Source organism: Salvelinus namaycush, chromosome 20 (assembly GCF_016432855.1).
Source record: "Salvelinus namaycush isolate Seneca chromosome 20, SaNama_1.0, whole genome shotgun sequence".
NCBI classification, from domain to species: Eukaryota; Metazoa; Chordata; class Actinopteri; order Salmoniformes; family Salmonidae; genus Salvelinus; species Salvelinus namaycush.
The window spans coordinates 43904117-43927743 of NC_052326.1; the positions used below are offsets into that span (position 1 = coordinate 43904117).

A 23627-nucleotide genomic window follows, 5' to 3' on the forward strand; every position below is an offset into this window, starting at 1 on the left:
GCCTAAGACAGATCCCTGGGGAACCCCCATTGCAGTTTCCAGACAATGAGACTTTCTGATCATCACATATACACACTTTCCTTTAGCCTAAATTTAGACTCATTCCACATTCCATGACTGTCCCTGCTGGTAAATCTACACAGCTCTTGGGAAAACGATTTGGATAATAAACAAACACCCACAGCTTGCTACAAAGTAAGCTTAAACACACTGCATGATTGGATTGGGCTAAACACAGACACGTGTGTGTGTGTGGTGTTTTTGGTGGAGTACATCCAAGTTTCCTACCCCTCTATATGGCAGGCTTAAGGGGCCTCTAGCCCACTTGTTTGTTTTACTCAACTGCTGCCTTGGGGCTTCACCGCCTAAGGCTAACCAGGCAGGAAGAAGATGGGCAGTGTGGGAGATGAAGTCCACATACAGTACATGGATTCACTTGAGTGCATATGACAAATCTGAAAAGACCCTTGTCAAACAAAGCCGGTTACCAGGAATTTCAGGGCCAAGGCAAAACACCATTTAGTTGTAGCCTTTGAATGTACATGCAGTTGACTTTCTTTTGGTTTAAAACTACAAATGCTTCATTAATAAGACATTCTAAACATTGCAATTCTTGCAGCACAAGACAAATGTCTAGTCTCACTCGTAGACTGCCTTTTGCATTTTCATCCAATAGTTTGAAGCATGAAACCATGACAGACAGATGACAGAAAGCTGTTATTTAAGGTCAAAGGTATTCAGAGATAGGGTATATTCTCCTCTCCCATAAATGTGTATTCCCTCTGATACTTCAGTTGATAGTTCCAATGTTTCGCCATGTCGGTGACGGAGGAAAAACAAGTGTCAGGTGGATAAGAACATCTGCACCTCACATATGAGAGCAAATCCCCTTTCAACACTAGCCAAGTGCATTTAACGAGACGACGATTAAAGATCGTGTGTATATGTGAGTGAGCGTGTCTTTTATATAAATAAATTAAAGACAGTTCTGAGGCAAGAATCTGACAGGATATTAATAAATAAAGCTCAAAAAACATTGTGCATATGTAATGAAGCATCTGTCTGGACGTGGTAGGTTTTTAAGTCCAATCCAATCCATAATTAATTAGCTCTCTGATGTGGTGGAATACAGCTAAGAAGGATGGGGGATTGAAATAACATGTTAAATAATAAAATAAGAGAGTCAAAAAGCTTTGGGAACAGACTGACACCTACGTCATCAAAGTGGGGAGACTTGGGGACAATGTTAGGGGACACGGGGAGCATGTGTTACGGGTTTGATACGGGGGAGTGTGTGTTAAGGGTTTGACATGGGGAGGCGTGCGTTACGGCTTTGACAAGGGGAAGCGTGCGTTACGTCTTTGACAGAGGCAAAAGGAGGGTGACCCGGGGATGTTAGAATGTCACTGACTAACCTGTCTAAATCTCCTATGAGTGAGGGCGACATCTTGGCCCCTAAAAAATATGTCCCATGACATCATACTGCATCTTATGTCAGCCATTGAGAATAAGTATATTATAATATAATAAATTATGTCAGCCATTGAGCATTATTCTATTATAATATATATTAAATTATGTCAGCCATTGAGAACTATTATATGATATAGTTAAATAAAGGTAAAGTTAAAAAATTACAAATAATAAAATAATAATATTATAAATAATATTGATTTATTTATTTCACCTTTATTTACCAGGTAGGCCTGTTGAGAACAAGGTCTCATTTACAACTGCGACCTGGCCAAGATAAAGCAAAGCAGTGTGACAAAACAACAAAGAGTTACACATAAACAAACATACAGTCAATAACACAATAGAAAAATCTATGTACAGTCTGTGCAAATGTAGAAGAGTAGGGAAGTAGGGCAATAAATAGTCCATGGAGGCGAAATAATTACAATTTAGCATTAACACTGGAATGACAGATGTGCAGATGATGATGTGCAAGTAGAGAATAGAGATACTGGAGTGCAAAAGAGCAAGAGGATAAGTAACAATACGGGGATGAGGTAGATGGGTGTGCTATTTACAGATTGGCTGTGTACAGGTACAGTGATCGGTAAGCTGCTCTGACAGCTGATGCTTAAAGTTAGAGAGGGAGATATAAGACTCCAGCTTCAGAGATTGTTGCAATTTGTTGCAGTCATTGGCAGCAGAGAACTGGAAGGAAAGGCGGCCAAAGGAAGTGTTGGCTTTGGGGGTGACCAGTGAGATATACCTGCTGGACCGCGTGCTATGAGTGGGTGTGGCTATGGTGACCAGTGAGCTGAGATAAGGCGGGGCTTTACCTAGCAAAAACGTATAGATGACCTGGAGCCAGTAAGTTTGGCGACAAATACAGTGGGGTAAAAAAGTATTTAGTCAGCCACCAATTGTGCAAGTTCTCCCACTTAAAAAGATGAGAGAGGCCTGTAATTGACCAAATACTTATTTTCCACCATAATTTGCAAATAAATAAATAAAAAATCCTACAATGTGATTTTCTGGATTTTTCCCCCTCATTTTGTCTGTCATAGTTGAAGTGTACCTATGATGAAAATTACAGGCCTCTCTCATCTTTTTAAGTGGGAGAACTTGCACAATTGGTGGCTGACTAAATACTTTTTTGCCCCACTGTATGTTAGTGAGGGCCAGCCAACGAGAGCATACAGGTCGCAGTGGTGGGTAGTATATGGGACTTTGGTGACAAAACGGATGGCACTAAGACAGACTACATCAAATTTGCTGAGTAGAGTGTTGGAGGCTATTTTGTAAATGACATCGCCGAAGTCCAGGATCGGTAGGATAGTCAGTTTAACGAGGGTATGTTTGGCAGCATGAGTGAAGGAGGCTTTGCTGCAAAATAGGAAGCCGATTCTAGATTCAATTTTGGATTGGAGATGCTTAATGTGAGTCTGGAAGGAGAGTTTACAGCCTAGCCAGACTCCTAGGTATTTGTAGTTGTCCACATATTCTAAGTCAGAACCGTCCAGAGTAGTGATGCAAGTCGGGCGGGAAGGTACGGGCAGCAATCGGTTGAAGAGCATGCACTTAGTTTTACTTGCATTTAAAAGCAGTTGGAGGCCTCGGAAGGAGTGTTGTATGACATTAAAGCTCGATTGGAGGTTTGTTAGCACAGTGTCCAAAGAAGGGCCGGATGTATACAGAATAGTGTAGTCTGCGTAGAGGTGGATCAAAGAATCACCAGCAGCAAGAGCGACATCATTGATATATACAAAGAAAAGAGTCGGCCCGAGAATTGAACCCTGTGGCACCCCCATAGAGACTGCCAGAGGTCCGGACAACAGGCCCTCCAATTTGACACACTGAACTCTGTCTGAGAAGTAGTTGGTGAACAAGGCGAGGCAGTCATTTGAGAAGCCAAGGCTATTGAGTCTGCCGATAAGAATGCGATGATTGACAGAGTCAAAAGCCTTGGCCAGGTCGATGAATACGGCTGCACAGTATTGTCTTTAATTGATGGCGGTGATAATATCGTTTAGGATCTTGAGCGTGGCTGAGGTGCACCCATGACCAGCTCGGAAACCAGATTGCATAGTGGAGAAGGTACGGTGGGATTCGAATTGGTCGGTGATCTGTTTGTTAACTTGGCTTTTGAAGATTTTAGAAAGGCAGGGCAGGATGGATATAGGTCTGTAACAGTTTGGGTCTAGATGAACGCTTCAGCTTTCCAATCTTTGGGGATCTCAGACGATACGAACAAGAGGTTGAATAGGCTAGTAATAGTGGTTGCAACAATTTCGACAGATTATTTTAGAAAAAGAGGGTCCAGATTGTCTAGCCCAGCTGATTTGTAGGGATCCAGATTTTGCAGCTCTTTCAGAACACCAGCTGTCTGAATTTGGGTGAATGAGAAGCTGAGGGGGCTTGGGAAAGTTGCTGCAAGGGGGTGATGAGATGTTGGCCGGGGTAGGGGTTGCCAGGTAGAAAGCATGGCCAGCTGTAGAAAAACGCTTATTGTAATTATCGATTATCTTAGTTTTTCAGTGGTGACAATTTTTCCTATCCTCAATGCAGTCGGCAGCTGGGAGAAGGTGCTCTTGTTCTCCATGGACTTTACAGTGTTCCAAAACTTTTTGGAATTAGTGCTACAAGATGCAAATTTCTGTTTGAAAAAGCTAGCCTTAGCTTTCCTAACTGACTGAGTGTATTGGTTCCTGACTTCCCTGAAAAGTTGCGTATTGCGGGGGATATTCGATGCTAATTCAGAACGCCACAGGATGTTTTGGTGCTGGTCAAGGGCAGTCAAGTCTGGGATGAACCAAGGGCTATATCTGTTTTTAGTTCAACATTTTTTGAATGGGGCATACTTATTTAAGCATGAAAGAACAACCAGGCATCCTCTACTTGATGAGATGAGGTCAATATCCTTCCAGGATACCCAGACCCGGTCGATTAGAAAGGCCTGCTCGCTGAAGTGTTTTAGGGAGTGTTTGACAGTGATGAGGGGTGGTCGTTTGACCGCGGACCCATTACGCATGCAGGCAATGAGGCAATGATCGCTGAGATCCTGGTTGAAGACAGCAGAGGGTTATTTAAAGGGCAAGTTGGTCAGGATGATATCTAAGAGGGTGCCCATGGTTACAGATTTAGGGTTATACCTGGTAGGTTCCTTGATAATTTGTGTGAGATTGAGGGCATCTAGCTTAGATTGTAGGATGGCCGGGGTGTTAAGCATGTCCCAGTTTAGGTCACCTAACAGTACGAACTCTGAAGATAGATGGCGGGCAATCAATTCACATATAGTGTCCAGGGCACAGCTGGGGGCTGAATGGGGTCTATAACAGGCGGCAAAGGTGAGAGACTTGTTTCCGGAAAGGTGAATTTTTAAAAGTAAAAGCTCAAATTGTTTGGGCACAGACTTGGATAGTGACAGAACTCTACAGGCTATCTCTGCAGTAGATTGCAACTCCGCCCCCTTTGGCAGTTCTTCCTGTCTTAAAATGTTATAGTTAGGAATGGAGATTTCAGAGTTTTTGGTGGTCTTCCTAAGCCAGGATTCAGACACGGTTAGGACACCCGGGTTGGCGGGGTGTGCTAAAGCAGTGAATAAATCAAACTTAGGGAGGAGGCTTCTAATGTTAACATGCATGAAACCAAGGCTTTAATGGTTACAGAAGTCAACAAATGAGAGTGCCTGGGGAACGGGAGTTGAGCTAGACGCTGCATGGCCTGGATTAACCTCTTCATCACCAGAGGAACACAGGAGGCGTAGTCTATAAGTCTAGTAATAGTCTAGTAAAGCCATAAATGTAGCTGCTACTAGCCTCCTTCTGGCTTCAAAAGAAAACAGGCCTTATTCCTAAAATAAAATCCCAATTTCACCTTACATTTTTTTGTAAGTTGTTGAATATGCAATTTAACTTCTTATGGCTGCAAGGGGCAGTATTGAGTAGCCAGATAAAAGATGCCCATTTCAAACGGCCTCGTACTCAATTCTTGCTCGTACAATATGCATATTATTATTACTATTGGATAGAAAACACTCTCTAGTTTCTAAAACCGTTTGAATTATTTCTCTGAGTGAAACAGAACTCATTCTGCAGCACATTTCCTGACCAGGAAGTGGAATGTCTGAAATCGATGCTCTGTTCAACTTCCTGCCTATACATGGGCATGATACGTAAGAGTCTACGTGCACTTCATATACCTTCCTCTGGAAGTCAAGAGGCTGTGAGAGAAGAAATTTCGTGTTTATCTTGATCTGAATTTGAATACAAGCTCTTTGTATGACGTATCCCTCATTTCCGGTACTCTTGGCAGCGCCAGGTGGACAGTGGGATTGCCTTCTGTTTAGCTGCCGTTATGGATGACTACTATCTCCGGCTCTGATTTTATTTGATACATGTGACCATATCATCGTAAAGTATGTTTTTTCAATATAGTTTAATCAGATTATTGAAATTTTTTCGGGAGTTTTGCCGTGTTCCGTTCTCTGACTTTGTTGACGTTGGAGAGATCCGTGCCACTTGGCAAGTGCCCATGCTAAATGAAGAGGGAAATTTGCCGTTCCAGATCCAAACAACGACTGTTCTGGACAAAGGACACCTTGTCCAACATTCTGTCGGAAGATCACCAAAAGTAAGAAACATTTTATGATGCTATTTCTAATATCTGTCGTGCATGTGAACTGGTCGTCGGCGCCCAAGTGTTTCTGGCTATTGTGGCTACGCTAATATAACGCTACATTTTGTTTTCGCTGTAAAACATTTAATAAATCGGAAATATTGTCTGGAATCACAAGATGCCTGTCTTTCAATTGCTGTACACTATGTATTTTTCAGAAATGTTTTATGATGAGTAATTAGGTATTTGACGTTGGTGTCTGTAAATATTATGGCTGCTTTCGGTGCAATTTCTGATTGTAGCTGAAATGTAAACTATGATTTATACCTGAAATATGCAAATTTTTCGAACAAAACATATGCTATACAATAAATATGTTATCAGACTGTCATCTGATGAAGTTGTTTCTTGGTTAGTGGCTATTTATATCTTTATTTGGTCGAATTTGTGATAGCTACTGATGGAGTAAAAAACTGGTGGAGTAAAAAAGTGGTGTCTTTTGCTAACGTGGTTAGCTAATAGATTTACATATTGTGTCTTCCCTGTAAAACATTTTAAAAATCGGACATGTTGGCTTGATTCACAAGATGTGTACCTTTCATCTGGTGTCTTGGACTTGTTAATGTGTGAAAGTTAAATATTTAAAAAAAATATCTTTTGAATTTCGCGCCCTGCACTTGAGCTGGATGTTGTCATAAGTGTACCGACGTCGGGCTGCAGCCAAAACAGGTTAAAAGAGAGGCCCTCATCAATTAAAATTCCAAGATATTTATATGAGGTTACAGTCTCAATTGCTCAATGCCCTGACAGGTAATAATAGGTGAAAAGTTCAGAGGTCTATTTCTTGCTTTAGAAAACACCATTAGTTTAGTTTTGTCAGTTTTGAGGATAAGCTTCAATTGACACAAGGTATGTTGAACAGTATAAAAAGCATTTTGCAAGTTCTTGAAAGCTTTTGTAAGAGACGAGGCACAACAGTAAATAACAGTATCATCTGCATAAAAATTATGGCAGGCAGTTTAGCCCCAGTGATGTACTGGACCGTACGCACTACCCTCTGTAGTGCCTTGCGGTCAGAGGCCGAGCAGTTGCCATACCAGGCAGTGATGCAACCAGTCAGGATGCTCTCGATGTTGCAGCTGCAGAACCTTTTGAGGATCTCAGGACCCATGTCAAATCTTTTTCGTTTCCTGAGGGGGAATAGGCTTTGTTGTGCCCTCTTCACAACTGTCTTGGTGTGTTTGCACTAGAGGTCGACCGATTAATCGGAATGGCCGATTAATTAGGGCCGATTTCAAGTTTTCATAACAATCGGAAATCGGTATTTTTGGGTGCCGATTTGCCGTTTTTTTATTTTTTAAAAATCTTTATTTAACTAGGCAAGTCAGTTAAGAACACATTCTTACTTTCAATGACGGCCTAGGAACGTTCTGCCTTCAGGGGCAGAACGACAGATTTTTAACCTTGTCAGCTCGGGGGATCCAATCTTGCAACATTACAGTTAACTAGTCCAATGGTCTAACACCTGATTAAATTACACTCCACGAGGAGCCTGCCTGTTACGCGAATGCAGTAAGCTAAGGTAAGGTGCTAGCTAGCATTAAACTTATCTTATAAAAAACAATCAATCAATGACTGTCATTGCTCCAATGTGTACTTAACCATAAACATCAATGCCTTTCTTAAAATCAATACACAAGTATATATTTTTAAACCTGCATATTTAGCTAAAAGAAATCCAGGTTAGCAGGCAATATTAACCAGGTGAAATTGTGTCATTTCTCTTGCGTTCATTGCACGCAGAGTCAGGGTATATGCAACAGTTTGGGCCGCCTGGCTCTTTGCGAACTCATTTGCCAGAATTTTACGTAATTATGACATAACATTGAAGGTTGTGCAATGTAACAGGAATATTTAGACTCATGGATGCCACCCGTGAGATAAAATACGGAACGGAATAAACGTTTTGTTTTCGAGGTGATAGTTTCCGGATTAGTCAAAGGTATATGGTTTAGAGAGAAATAGTCGACGCGTTATAATTCCTGTAATAACTTGCGGCTGAACTTGATAGGGGTTCCTTCGTTATTTTACTGTTCAAGTCTTCCATAGAGAATGTCTTGATCTACTTCAAATAAGGTCTGTGTTTCGCGGAGGAGCAGACTGACAGGGGACCATGCAGACAAGCTCTGCTTTCTCCACCACAACCTAAAACTTCTTAACTGGGAATATTGAAGACCCATGAAAGCTGGTGGTTCGTTTTAACATATGTTCTCATGTTATTTGAGACTAAATTGATTTTATTTATGTATTATATTAAGTTAAAATAAAAGTGTTCATTGTTCATTCAGTATTGTTGCAATTGTCATTATTACAAAAATGTGTGTGTGTGTATGATATCATATATATATGTATAAATACATATTATTATTATTATTATATATATATATATATATACATTTTTTATTATTATTATAATAAAAAATAAAAAAATAATAAAGAAAATCGTCCGATTAATCGGTATCGGCTTTTTTTGTCCTCCAATAAATCGGTATCGGCGTTGAAAAATCATAACCGGTCAACCTCTAGTTTGGACCATTCTAGTTTGTTGTTGATGTGGACACCAAGGACCTTGAAGCTCTCAACCTTCTCCACAACAGCCCCGTCGATGAGAATGGGGGCGTGCTCGGTCCTCCTTTTCCTGTAGTCCACAATAATCTCCTTAGTCTTGGTTACGTTGAGGGATAGGTTGTTATTCTGGCACCACCCGGCCAGGTCTCTGACCTCCTCCCTATAGGCTGTCTCGTCGTTGTCGGTGATCAGGCCTACCACTGTTGTGTCATCAGCAAACTTAATGATGGTGTTGGAGTCGTGCCTGGCCATGCAGTCGTGGGTGAACAGTGAGTACAGGAGGGGACTGAGCACGCACCCCTGGGGAGCTCCAGTGTTGAGGATCAACGTGGCAGATGTGTTGCTACCTACCCTCACCACCTGGGGGCGGCCGGTCAGGAAGTCCAGGATCCAGTTTCAGAGGGAGGTGTTTAGTCCCAGGTTCCTTAGCTTAGTGATGAGCTTTGAGGGTACTATGGTGTTGAACGCTGAGCTGTAGACAATGAACAGCATTCTCACATAGGTGTTCCTTTTGTCCAGGTGGGAACCGGCAGTGTGGAGTGCAATAGAGATTGCATCATTTGTGGATCTGTTTGGGCGGTATGCAAATTGGAGAGGGTCTAGGGTTTCTGGGATAATGGTGTTGATGTGAGCCATTACCAACCTTTCAAAGCACTGCATGGCTACAGACGTGAGTGCTACGGGTCTGTAGTCATTTAGGCAGGTTGCCTTTGTGTTCTTAGGCACAGAGACTGTGGTGGCCTGCTTGAAACATGTTGGTATTACAGACTCAATCAGGGACATGTTGAAAATGTCAGTGAAGACACCTGCCAGTTGGTCAGCACATGCCCGGAGCACACGTCCTGGTAATCCGTCTGTCCCCACAGCCTTGTGTATGTTGACCTGTTTAAAGGTCTACTCATGTCGGCTACGGAGAGCATGATCACACAGTCGCCTGGAACAGCTGATGCTCTCATGCATGCCTCAGTGTTGCTTGCCTCGAAGCGAGCATAGAAGTGATTAAGCTCGTCTGGTAGGCTCGTGTCACTGGGCAGCTCGCGGCTGTGCTTCCCTTTGTAGTCTGTAATGGTTTGCAAGCCCTGCTACATAAGACGAGCGTCGGAGCCGGTGTAGTATTATTCAATCTTAGCCCTGTATTGACGCTGGGAATTGTATTGACAATGGGAATTGATATTTTAAAAGTTATTAAAAATATATACGAAATATATACAAAGAAAAATATATATACATGGGATGGGACAAGACAACAGACGTCTGACTACTACGCCATCTTGGATATACATTGCATTCGGGAAGTATTCAGACCTCTTGACTTTATCCACATATTGTTAGGCTACAGCCTTATTGTTAAATAGATGTTTCCCCTCATCAATCTACACACAATACAGCATAATGACAAAGCTAAAACAGGTTGAAATTTTGGGGGTAAAATGTAAAAATAAATATTAAAAAGTATTCAGACCCTTTACTCAGTACTTTGACAGCATCAAGTCTTTGTGGGTATGACGTTACAAGCTTGGCACACCTGTATTTGGGGAGTTTCTCCCATTCTTCTCTGCAGACCCTCTCAAGCTGTGTCAGGTTGGATGGGGAGCATTGCTGAACAGCTAATTTCAGAACTGTCCAAAAGTTGTTTGATCAGGTTCAAGTCCGGGCTCTGGCTGGGCCACTCTAGGACATTCAGAGACTTGTCCCGAAGCCACTCCTGAGTTGTCTTGGCTGTGTGCTTAGGGTCGTTGTCCTGTTGGAATGTGAACCTTCGCCCTAGTCTGAGGTCCTGAGCACTCTGGAGGAGGTTTTTAATCAAGGATCTCTCTGTACTTTGCACCGTTCATCTCCTTGCCTCGATCCTGACTAGTCTCCCAGTCCCTGCCGCTGAAAAACATACCAAAAGCATGATCCTGCCACCACCACGCTTCAACATAGGGATGGTGCCAGGTTTCCTCCAGACGTGACGCTTAGCATTCAGGCCAAATAGTTCAATCTTGGTTTCATCAGACCAGAGAATCTTGCTTCTCATGGTCTGAGAGTCTAGGTGCCTTTTGGCAAACTCCAAGTGGGCTGTCATGAGCCTTTTACTGAGGAGTGGCTTCTGTCTTGTCACTCTACCCTAAAGGCCTGATTGGTGGAGTGCTGCAGAGATGGTTGTCCTTCTGGAAGGTTCCCCCATCTCCACAGAGAAACTCCAGAGCTCGTTGACCATCGGGTTCTTCGTCACCTCCCTGACCAAGGCCCTTTTCACCTGATTGCTCAGTTTGGCTGCGCGGCCAAATCTTGGGAAAATCTTGGTGGTTCCAAACTTCTTCAATTTAAGAATAATGGAGGCCACTGTGTTATTGGGGACATTCAATGCTGCAGAAAGGTTTTGGTACCCTTCACCAGATCTGTGCCTCGACAAAATCCTGTCTCGGGGATTTATGGACAATTCCCTCGACCTCATGGCTTGGTTTTTGCTCTGAATACTTGTGTAAATGTTGGGTCATTATGGGGTATTGTGTGTAGATTGCTGAGGATTTTATTTTATGTAAATCTATTTTAGATTAAGGGCTGTAACGTAACAAAATGTCAAAAAAGTGAAAGGGTCTGAATACTTTCCGAAGGCACTGTATACTATATTATGTCAGCCATTCATAATGAGTTTATTATAAGAGGCTTCTCATCAGAGTTGTGATGGAATCATTTCAACATTGTGCACACACAAGCTTTAGGTTAGGTATTGAGAATTACCATAACATACATATATTATTCAACAGTGGGACAAATGTGGGGCATTCTAAACTTTTCCAAGGAATCAAAGCTTTAAGGGCAACATTCTAAGGGGGTATTTAGAGGAGCATTAGCCCAGCAGGCAGCCTCATCTTTAACTCCAACTGATCCAGCATGATCTTCACAGGGCTCACATCTAATATGGGAGAGATGCAAGAGCTTCCTGTCATCCAGATCGCCTGCAGTGTGTGTGTGTGTGTGTGTGTGTGTGTGTTTGTGTCTCCTCTCTCTCGCTCTCCCTGTTATTTTTGTCAGATCTATTAGGTGGGACAGCGGAGGTATTCTCATTATGCTGCAAAAAGACGCGTCTTCGACGGGGAACAGACTGATCGTGGCAGAGGAGAAGGAAAGAGAGAGAAATGACTTAATAAGCGAGCAACGTGCAGGAGTAGAGCGGAACGAAGGAGTGCGGAAGGGACTTTGAACCATGAAAGGGACTGAGGGTGTCTGCCCACACCCCATTCCCGCTTCCTGGAAATAGTGGAGCAGAGGGGGGGCAGAGAGAGGGGGAATGGTAGAAAAAGAGTAAGTGAGAGAGAATGGCATGAGAGAGCAAGGTAGGGGGAGGAGGGAGAGAGAGAGAGAGAGAGAGAAGAGAGAGAGGGGAGGGAGGGTGCGACAGCAAGAGAGATAAATGGCAGAGAATTGGAGAGAAAGAGAATGGTGAGAGACAGAAGGAGAGATAGAGAAAGGGGGAGACAGCAATCGCAAGAAAGGAGGGGAGATATACACTGGGTGTACAACACATTAGGAACACCTGCTCTTTCCATGACATAGAAATCTATGATCCCTTATTGATGTCACTTGTTAAATCCACTTCAATCAGTGTAGATTAACAAGGCACCCCTGTTAATTGAAATGTATTCCAGGTGATTACCTCATGAAGCTGGTTGAGAGAATGCCAAGCGTGTGCAAAGCTGTCATCAAGGCAAAAGGAGGCTACTTTGTTTAACACTTTTTTGGTTACTACATGATTCCATATGTGCTATTTCATAGTGTTGATGTCTTCACTATTAGTCCACAATGTATAAAATAGTAAAAATAAAGAAAACAAAGAGTAGGTGTGTCCAAACTTTTGACTGGTACTGTAAATGTTTTAAGGATTTTGTAAATCCATGTCATATCAGGCGACCCCTAATGGGCTCACGACCCCTAGTTTGGGAACCACTGCTCTATGATGGCTAGGAAATATATTATGCATGGCTGCGAAATGGTGGAAGTGATGGAATCAGTGTAGACAACTTTACAAAAAAGAACATCCTCCTAAACTGCACAAAACAGAGCCAGCTAGGAAACCTCACGAGACAGAGCCAGCTAGGAAACCTCACGAGACAGAGCCAGCTAGGAAACCTCACGAGACAGAGCCAGCTAGGAAACCTCACGAGACAGAGCCAGCTAGGAAACCTCACGAGACAGAGCCAGCTAGGAAACCTCACGAGACAGAGCCAGCTAGGAAACCTCACGAGACAGAGCCAGCTAGGAAACCTCACGAGACAGAGCCAGCTAGGAAACCTCACGAGACAGAGCCAGCTAGGAAACCTCACGAGACAGAGCCAGCTAGGAAACCTCACGAGACAGAGCCAGCTAGGAAACCTCACGAGACAGAGCCAGCTAGGAAACCTCACGAGACAGAGCCAGCTAGGAAACCCCACGAGACAGAGCCAGCTAGGAAACCTCACGAGACAGAGCCAGCTAGGAAACCTCACGAGACAGAGCCAGCTAGGAAACCCCACGAGACAAAGCCAGCTAGGAAACCTCACGAGACAGAGCCAGCTAGGAAACCTCACGAGACAGAGCCAGCTAGGAAACCCCACGAGACAGAGCCAGCTAGGAAACCCCACGAGACAGAGCCAGCTAGGAAACCTCACGAGACAGAGCCAGCTAGGAAACCTCACGAGACAGAGCCAGCTAGGAAACCTCACGAGACAGAGCCAGCTAGGAAACCTCACGAGACAGAGCCAGCTAGGAAACCTCACGAGACAGAGCCAGCTAGGAAATCTCACGAGACAGGACAGCAAACGGCACTCCTCTCTCTCTGCCTACCAGTATCCTTCAGTCTATTTATCACCCTCTCTCAATATCTGCCTCTCCATCACGTTCAGTCTTTAAATACCTCTCTCTCTCTACCATCCGTCTCTTCTTTAGCCTCCCTCTACCTATACAAATCTCCCTCTACCCAAAGTCTGTCTCTTCAGTCTCTCTCCCTCAGTCTTTCTCTCATCTGTACTCTGCCTGTACATCTCTTCTCATCAATATCACCCTCTCTCTCAATCTCTCCCCTCTCATTTCAAATCTGCCTATGCCCTTTTCTCCATCTACCTCTCCTCCAGTCTCTCCCTCTGTGACTGTGCATCCTACCTTATTTTCTTCCATGTACCTCTCCATCTCCTCCAGTCTCTCTGACTGGAAGGATACAATATTCATCTGTGGTCTCCATTAAGGCAGGCAGGCTAGAGACTCAGAGGGTCTGTGGGAATCAACATTTAATACACCCTGAATAATTAAACCACAGCGATCTACTGTGACTAAACACACAGGGACTTGTTTGTGCATGTGAACAAAAGAGAATGGCTCTCAATTAAGTCTAAGTGGTTAAGGAATTTATTTCAAGAGTCCTCATTGGCTGCAAAAAGAGTTGGGTGTGACTTTTATGGAGGACTAGCTGATCAACGTCAAGGATTCAGTATTCACAATGTCACTGTGGATAAAAACAAAGATGTGAATCGTGCTTAGACCTTGGTTTGGGGTCGAAACGTGTCATGGCAAACATCTGCTGCCGTTACATTACATTTTTCCCCTACTCAAAATCTTCTTTTTTTTCTTACACTTGATTACAGTAAGAAAATAAATGTTAGCAAAGAAATGTTAGCATATTGTTTGTTGTCTAAGATTCATCCTGGACCAGGGCCTGCTATGAGGAGCCTTGCTTCCACTACCTTCTGTTTGTGCCATTGAAGCTGCTTGCCAGGTACTTCAGCAACCTCCACTTTCAAGTAAAAGCATAAGTTAGCTCTTAAATGAGTTATCTACTTGGAAGCCACTCACTTTTATCGTGTTAAAAAAAACAAAAAAAACAGGAAAGGGACAAAGAAAAGAAACGCATGAGTGTTCTGGCTAAAAATAGACGAGTACGGGCAACTATACATTCTAAGGAGAGGAGAGTTGTTCATCATTTAGGGACCAGATCCAAATCTCACTCCTCTCTTTTCTTTTTACTCCTCTCTTTCTAGGAAAGGAGCGACATACACAACATGAGTGTGTGGGAACGTTATTGAGGAACCGTGTGACAGTGAAGAGGCTGTGAATTACATTTGTTATATAGCGCTGCATGTACATGCTGCACCATTGGTGTCAGCAGTCAGTACTGGATGTCAATTACTGATCTGCTTATTACCAATTAAACAAATTGGAATGGAAAAGAGAGTGAAGGAGAGAGAGGGTGGAAGGGAAGAGAGGAGTGTGGGGGGACAAGATGAGCAACCAATACTTCAACGATTGTGTTGAAAGTGAAGGAAATCGGATTATGAAGTGGAAACAAGTCTCCATTCATATATTTCTGGAAGGGATGGAATGTTATTAGGAGCTAGTGTTATCGGCGAGTCATGTGATTGTCGACCGTGGTGCTGAGTGGAGGGTTAACAAGGAGGAGCCGGTCTGTAACGGTCGAGTTACGGTCCATCTGGACGCCCGCAGCTACTTCACCCATCGTCTCCGTTTCCTTCCTTCCTCCCTCAACCCATCCCTCCTTCCTTCTCTAAATCCTGCGAGGACATTTTTTAAATAAATTTGTCACTGAATGTAATCTGCGGCTTATTGCCAGGTTCTCTATTCTTCCCTCTGTTTCTCTCCTTCCTTTCTCCCATCTCCCTCTCCTCTATAAAGGCCAATCTAACCATTTCCCTCTATCACATGGGGCATATGTGTGTTTGTGTGTATGTATATATGTGTGTTTGTGTGTATGTGTGTGTGTGTGTGTGTGTGTGTGTGTGTGTGTGTGTGTGTATGCGCGTGTGTGTAGGGGAAGATACCAGAGAGAGGTACTGAAGTGGGTGGAGGAGAAGAGTGATGTTCTCGCTCTCTTCTTTCTGTTCTATCTTCTCTCCCTCTCGGAAAGGTTTATATTTTATTAAACATGGCCCGTGCTTGTCTCCTTCTCCCACTGAAAGGCAAATAAATGTTGGGGAGGGAGGGATGAAGGGATGGGGTAGGGGGAAAAAGAAAGACAGGAAAAGGGAGAAGAGAAAGGGATAGATAGGTTGAAAGGTTGACACTGAGTATACAAAACATTATGCTCTTTCCATGACAGACTGACCAGGTGAATCCAGGTGAAAGCCATTATCCCTTATTGACGTGACTTGTTAAATCCACTTCAAATCAGTGTAGATGAAAGGGATGAGACAGGTAATTTATTTTTATTTTTAAGCCATGAGACAATTGAGACATAGATTGTGCCATTCAGAGGGTGAATGGGAAGACAAAATATTTAAGTGCCTTTGAACAGGGTATGGTAGTAGGTGCCAGAGGCATCGGATTGTGTCTAGAACTGCAACGCTGCTGGGTTTTTTCAAACTCAACAGATTCCTGTGTGTATAAAGAATGGTCCACCACCCAAAGGACATCCAGCCAATTTGACACAACTGTGGGAAAAGTTGGAGTCCACATGAGCCAGCATCCCTGTGGAACGCTTTCGACACGTTGTAGAGTCCATGCCCCGATGAATTGAGGCTGTTCTGAGGCTATTCTGGGAGGGGGTGAAAGTCAATATTAGGAAGGTGTTCGGTATATTCAGTGTATATATAAATAGAGAAAGAGAAAGTAAGGAGTGACAATCGAAAGGGGAAGAAAGAAAGAGGATGTGAAGGAATGAAAGAGGTGGAGAAAGGAAGACATCTCAGAGTAAGAAGGTATGGAGAGAAGAGGTGGCAGGGCAAGGCTTCGCACTACTTTCCGTGGTGTCGCTTTGATCTATGGTCTAATTAGCAGCTAGGAGATACATTCTATCTGGCAATCATTGTTTTATTATGGCTGAAACAAAAAGCAGCTCTAATGATTATAAATGAGAGAGCGGTGACAGACTCACTGAGAGAACTGTCCAGTCTGGCCTGAGAAAATGGACGAGAGAGAGAGAGGAGAGGAAAAGGCAGAGAAAGGATGATGGAAGGAAAAGAAAAGGGGAGAGGAGAGTAACAGGGAGGTAGAATAAGATAAATTAGTGGGAAGAGACAATAGGAGAGAAAAGAATGGGATGAGAATTGGAAGAAAAGTGAAGAAGGGAAAGATAAAAAGGAGGGGATAGATGATGGCTGAGGAAGTGAAATGGAAGAAAATAGATATTCCTGAGCAACAGACACTAAGGGGAGCTAGACAGGGGATAGAGGGAGGGGATATTACTCCATCCCCCTCTGGATCTCCTGTCTTGGTTGTGCCTTGCTGAGATAAGACCCAGAGACGGCACACGCACGCGCTTTCATTACATCTCTCCCTCTCTCCTTTTCCACAGACCTCTCCCTTCCTCCACATCTCTCGCTCTCTCTCCCCCATCTTTCACCGACTGCCTCCCTCTTTCTCCCTCACTTCCTCTGCCTCCATGCACAGACCTCCCCCTCTCCCTCCAAGCACACAGAACTCTCCCTTCCTCCACATCTCTCCCTCTCTCTCTCTCCCCGCCTGCCTCCCTCCCTCCCTCCCTCCCTCCCTCCCTCCCTCCAAGCACACAGACCTCTTCCTCCCCATATCCCCCTCTCCCTCCCCCTCTCCATCCCCACAGGCCTTTGCTGTTAATCAGGCCTTTCCCCCCCAGTTCCTCTCAACCACAAACATAACATACTAGAGTAGCCAGCACACCCCATGTCTTATAGATGGGAGTGCTAATCCGTATCATTTACTCTCCGAGCCGTGAAGGTAAGTCCATGTTGCTCCTTGGCCAGAGAGCCAGAGTCCGGGCTAGCACTGCTATGGTACCGCTACATAGCTAACGCTAGGCTATTCCGCTAATGTTATACACCGCTACGGTTGGAGGAAAGATAAGACTGAGGGTTTGTATGTAATTGAATTGAGGTTGACCAATTAGATGTGTCTGTAAATAAGAAGGCTGTCCAACCTGCATAGGCTGTAATCCTGTCTAGAGATTAGGTTGAACGGTTGAAAAGGGAAGCTCAGAGCTGGACTGTAAACACACAGGGAGGGAGGGAGGGAGGGAGGGAGGGAGGGAGGGAGGGAGGTCTGTCTGTCTGTCTGTCTGTCTGTCTGTCTGTCTGTCTGTCTGTCTGTCTGTCTGTCTGTCTGTCTGTCTGTCTGTCTGTCTGTCTGTCTGTCTGTCTGTGTTTCAGACTGAACCAGATGGAGTATGCTTAATAGTAAAGCATGACTGTCAGTCAATTGGTTGGACAGTGGATATGCATTCATAAATATTTGACAATAAGTCTATGTATAAGATAAGTGTTTAAAGAGACAGGGTGTGTGTGTGCGCATACATGTGTGTGTGTGTGTGTGTGTGTGTGTGTAAGAGATGACTGTATAGTATATACAGGACTATGATTGGAGAGGGGAAGAAAAAGGAACCCGCTGTGCAAGAGTGTGTATGTTATGTGTAGGGGGAGGGAGTGGGCTCCAGTGTTTGAGCGTGTGTTTTTGCATGAACGTGCATCTATGTTTGTGTGTATGTGACAAACATTGGCGGTCCCACTTGGTATTCCACTGTACGAGTGGCCGTGAAGGCGGGAGATGCGTGATTGATATGAACTGTTATGCTAATGTTGCATTTGGATATGTCGAACAACGCTACATTTAAATATCCATTCATTCAGCCTTCCTATGGACAGGAAACAGAAACACTGCCTGGCGCTATGTATACATGCAGCGTTGCCAATAGCTCCCAGTCAGCCACAAACAAATGGAGCTCAGCAGCAAGGATGAGAATGCATAAGTGTGTGTGTGTGTGTGTGTGTGTGTGTGTGTGTGTGTGTGTGTTTGTGTGGACATGTTTAACTATACTTCCAGTAAAAAAAACAAAAATTGGACCAACCGGGGACATTTTGTTAGTCCTCAAAAGGTAAAATGCTATTTCTAGGGGGTTTAGGGTTAGAAGATTACAATTAGTATTCAGGTTAGAATTAGGTTAAGGTGGCCTCCCGAGTGGCATGGGTCTAAGGCACTGCATCTGCACTACAGATCCGGGTTCGATCCCGGGCTGTGTCGCAGTCGGGAGACCAATGAGGTGGCGAACAATTGACACAGCGTCATCCGGGTTAGGGGAAGGTTGGGATGTCCTTGCCAAATCGCTCTTTAGCGACACCTGTGGCGGGCCGGGCACATCCACGCTCGTCGCCAGTTGGACGGTGTTTCTTCCGACACATTGGTGCGGCTGCCTTCAGGGGTTAAGCGAGCAGTGTGTCGAGAAGCAGTGTGGCTTGGCAGGGTTGTGTTTCGGAGGACTCATGGCTCTCGACCTTCGCCTCTCCCTAGTCCGTACTGAAGTTGCAGCGATGGGACAAGACTAACTACCAATTGGATATCAGGAAATTGGGGAGAAAAAGGGGATACAAAAAAAAAGTTACCCCCAAAAACAGAAACTCCTCCTCTGGACATATCTCAGCATCATTACAATTTATAGCAATCAGCTTCTTCCTACACTTCAAAGTGTAAACTGTTGGGACCCTTCCTTCAGCGGTCGGACAAACTTACTCACCTTTGACGTTTTCAAAAGGAGAGGTCAACTCAGGAGACCAAAATCAGGATCACAAAATTGGTGAGAAAAAAAAAGAATACCAATAAAAAATGTTTACTTAACATTTGGGTTAGGAGCTAGGTTTAGGGTTAAGGTTAGGGTACGGGTTAGGGAAAATAGGATTTTGAACGGGACTGAATTGTGTGTCTCCACAAGATACGTTGTACACTAACACAAGGTTAATCTCCACAAGGTTAGTTGTACACTAACACAAGGTTAATCTCCACAAGGTTAGTTGTACACTAACACAAGGTTAGTGTACAGGCGTGCTTGTGTAGCGGGTTTACATCAACCAAGTCTTAATGAATTTACAAGACTTTAGCTCAGTGAATTAACACGGTCTTCTACAACAAATATTACTCGTTTCAAGAAGCTAGGCATATGGTCGCACGTCACTACTTCAAAGGAGGCATTTTTATTTGATTTCAACATGTTTTTTTTTGCAGAAATGCCTTCTGGAACATGAACTTTCATGTGCCTTAATAACACACTTGTATGCCCTCTTTAAATATGAATACAATTGTTCAATTACGAGCCTAGCTGGTTTAGTCACGTAAAAAGTCAGGAACCTTCCCGCTAGCCATTTTTGGCTGAGATAATGGATGGGCTAGACATGCCGTGAGATGAGTTTGAATTGGTCTGCCATGTAGCATGCTTCTGTCTAGAACATGAGCTCTCAGTATGTGTAGAAAATCCTTTCTATTGCGGCTTTTTTGAACGATATGAAGAACTGAAAAAGTGTTGCTACTGCTCTCAACATTGCGGCCCTGAAGTTATCAGGCTACCATGTGATGGACTACTTTCTGGAGAACGATCGTGCCATGCCGACCCTCTGGGAATCTGAAAATGAATCAGATGATCAGGAAATCCTTGATTTAGGTAAAAAAAAAAAAAGACCCAGACATTGTAGTCTTCTGATGACAGTGATGGGGAAGAAACACAGATCAACAGTATTATTGTCACGGAAGAAGTTCACAGAGTTTTGAAATCAGTGGAATGTCTGGTGGAAGCAGAGATATGATTGCCAAACATGGAGAGAGTCGAAAAGAGAACACGAGGCTGTTGTATAAAATACCTGTCTCTGGATTACATCTTTAAACTAAGGGCAACCATGGCATCCATGACATTTCCATTTTTTTCAGAAAGTTGTTTTCATTGCAAGATAAAGCATACTGTTAGCTAGCTAGCTAACTTTGGCTGGTTGGCTCGGTAACAAATGTTACAAGTATGATCTGTGTAGTAATATTATTTGTATCTCAGAAAGCCATTTGCATTGCTAGTTATAGCCTAATGTTAGCTAGCTAGCTAACATTGAACCTAGTTGGTTTGCTTTAGCTACTTGCAGATTCATGCATGGTGCATGGTAGTATAAATTGGGATTATGGTTCATTGTTTAGCTAGCTAGCTATATGTCTAAACAAAAGACTCCACTATGCAAGTAACCATTTCACTGTTCTGTTTACACCTTCTGTATCCTGTGCATGTGATAAATAAACATTGATTTTATTTGATACAGTGTGTGTTTACCAGAGACGGTAATGTAAAGAACAACATGACCTGCACCAAAGTTAGATTAGGATATAGGCCAAGGATTTTTACTGCAGCTTTTTGCTACTACTTTCACCACTTTTAGTATTGAAATATCTGGTTATTTACTACACTACCTTATTCACTCTGTTTAGCACATGGCCTCACATGTGAAACTTTAAAGAGGGGTGAGGATTAAGAGGGTGTGAACGATGCTGAATGGGTGAAGACAAAGAAGAGCTCTACAGTAGGTGCACCAAAACATTCATGGGCCATTTTCTCAAAAGTAGGGTGACAAGTTTATCAACTTTCAAAGCAGAATTACTTTCCCATTGTTCCTCAACTGCAGTGTATGATATACCATTTTCTAGCTCTGAGTCTCTACTTCTATCCAATGTAAAAAACACAATTTCAAATTTTGCTACAAAGGACCGAATCCAGGTAGTGGGTCACAAATGTGGGTTTAACATCCCCTAGTTACACATCCCCTACTCCTTAAGTCATGTAAAGAAAAAAACAATGTTGGACTCGGGGTATGTGAAGGAGGGACAGGAAATAGTGTGACACTCACCTCGGACACGTTGACGCGGCCCTCCTGGAAGGAGCAGTCGTTGGCATTCTGGGTGCAGATGTGACGGTACTTACACCAGTGGCAAGGGAAGGAACCGTTCACACACGACAGGCACCTGGGGGAGGACGTGTGGACGGACAGCGTTAGAGGACACAGAAAACATGCAGCGTCAGAATGAAACAAACAACAAACAATGAAATAAAATACAACTCTTGCCATACTCTACCTGTCCTCTTGTTCAGTCTCTCACTTATCTAGATATTCACTTCTCTTTACTGTTCTCCCCCTCTCTGTACACATTTCATATCCCTCTTTCTCAATCTCTTCCTCGTCTCCTCCTCTGTATGCTGTTCTATAGCCTCGCCGTATCAAGTTACCCTCTATCCCTAAATGTTTTATCTTTACCTCAGTCTGTTTTATCCCTAGTTCTCTCCCCCGTTGACAGTCTTCACCTCCACCTTTCTCTATCCATCCCCCAGTGTTTAATACTCCCCATGGCTTTTAAACCTTCCCTCACCTTTTGTCTAAAGCCCCTTTCATCCTCCAGCTAAGAGCCATCGCTATTTAAATGCACCTGCTTTAGCCCCGGTGCCCAGGGGAGGAGAGGGATGAAAAGAGGGAAAAACAGAAAGAAAATAGATCAATAGCAGGTGGGTCTCCCTGAGTGAGAGGGGGAAACGCCAGATATTGTGGGGAAGATGAAGAAAAGGGGGAAAGGGAGAGATATGAAAGATAAAGACGGGTGGGGTGTAGCCAAGGGCCCTGTCTAGATGCCTCGTGGGACAGAGGTATCGACGGGGAGTCTGGGCTGGTGTGTGTGTGTGCTCATGCAGTGGTGTGTGTAGGTGGGAATGGAGACATCTGACAGCTTCTTGTGTCTGGTTTATTGTTGTGAGACACTGGTGCTTCATCGCCACCAGAAATAGGGATTGAACTCTCTGCTCTACAAAGCTAATGATTTCATCACAAAAAAATAAGAGTAAACATGTTAGTTACTTACTTATCCATCTTTTCTACTGTATTGAAAAGGCCAGCCAATTGTTGTCAGTCAACAAACTTCATTAAGTCAAACGGTCAACTTTTTAAAAAAATTACATGAAATGTATCAAAAGCAAAAAATCTAAAACCAGACTGAAATTCTCTCCTGGTTGAAATTCTCATTTTCAATATGATCTGCATGGAGCTAACAGATCTAGCTCAATCAATACACATACAAACACAACACGCACCAAAGTATGCTTCCCCGTTTAAAACGGCATTTCTGATTCTATGGCCGGCATGAGTAACAGGGTTTTATCTCTCAGAGCTCTTAAAGTCGGATGCGATCTGAATCCATCAAACAACACGCAGATTCATTTGGATCAATTAGGACGCTCGTTTGTTAAGTGTGTTCTCAAAGCGGTTGTTTCCAGCAGCCCCCCTCTTTGTAAGGATCAGAGGCCCAGGCTTTAATTCAATCCCACCGCGCCTTTAATTGACAAATTTAGCATTGTGCTGAGAGAGGCTGTCCATTAAGAATGAGCAATGGGCGGCTAAGGAAATCACAGGCCTCTTAATCTGACATGAGTGCAGTAGGGTGATTCATCAATGTAGAAACAAATGGGAGGAGGCTTGATTAGGCCAGGTCAGGCAAGGCTATCTAGCCAAATGGTTTGCTTGCTTCTATGATAGCATTTCTGTAAGGAAATGGCCTCTTACAGGCCTCTTAGTTGACATACTGAACTCTATCGGAGAAGTAGTTGGTGAACCAAGCGAGGCAATCATTTGAGAAACCCAGGCTGTTGAGTCTGCAAATAAGAATTTTGTGACTGACAGTCGAAAGCCTTAGCCAGGTTGATGAATACGGCTGCACAGTAATGTCTCGATGGTGGTTATCATATCGTTTAGTACCTTGAGCATGGCTGAGGTGCACCCGTGACCAGCTCGTAAACCGGATTGCACAGCGGAGAAGGTACGGTGAGATTCGAAATGGTCAGTGATCTGTTTGTTAACTTGGCTTTCGAAGACTTTAGAGAGGCAGGGCAGGATGGATATAGGTCTATAACAGTTTGGGTCTAGAGTGTCACACCCTTTGAAGAGGGGATGACCATGGCAGCTTTCCAATCTTTAGGGATCTCGGACGATACGAAAGAGAGGTTGAGTAGGCTAGTAATAGGGGTTGCAACAATTTTGACGGATCATTTTAGAAAGAGAGGGTCCAGATTGTCTAGCTCAGCTGATTTGTACGGGTCCAGGTTTTGAAGCTCTTTCAGAACATCTGCTACTGGATTTGGGTGAAGGAGAAGCTGGGGAGTTTCGGGCAAGTAGCTGCAGAGGGGATGGAGCTGTTGGATTTGGCTG

The 23627-nt window shown here is 43.7% G+C and overlaps 1 protein-coding gene across 1 annotated transcript in view; it reads right to left on the reverse strand.

Moving 5' to 3' along the window:
* LOC120065392 (plexin-A1-like) overlaps nucleotides 1-23627 on the reverse strand; it is a 384951-nt gene that overhangs the window by 168270 nt on the left and 193054 nt on the right. The window contains exon 8 of the mRNA XM_039016370.1: nucleotides 21288-21402. Within this exon, the coding sequence (XP_038872298.1) occupies nucleotides 21288-21402 (115 nt within the window). The remainder of the gene's footprint in view (nucleotides 1-21287; nucleotides 21403-23627) is intronic.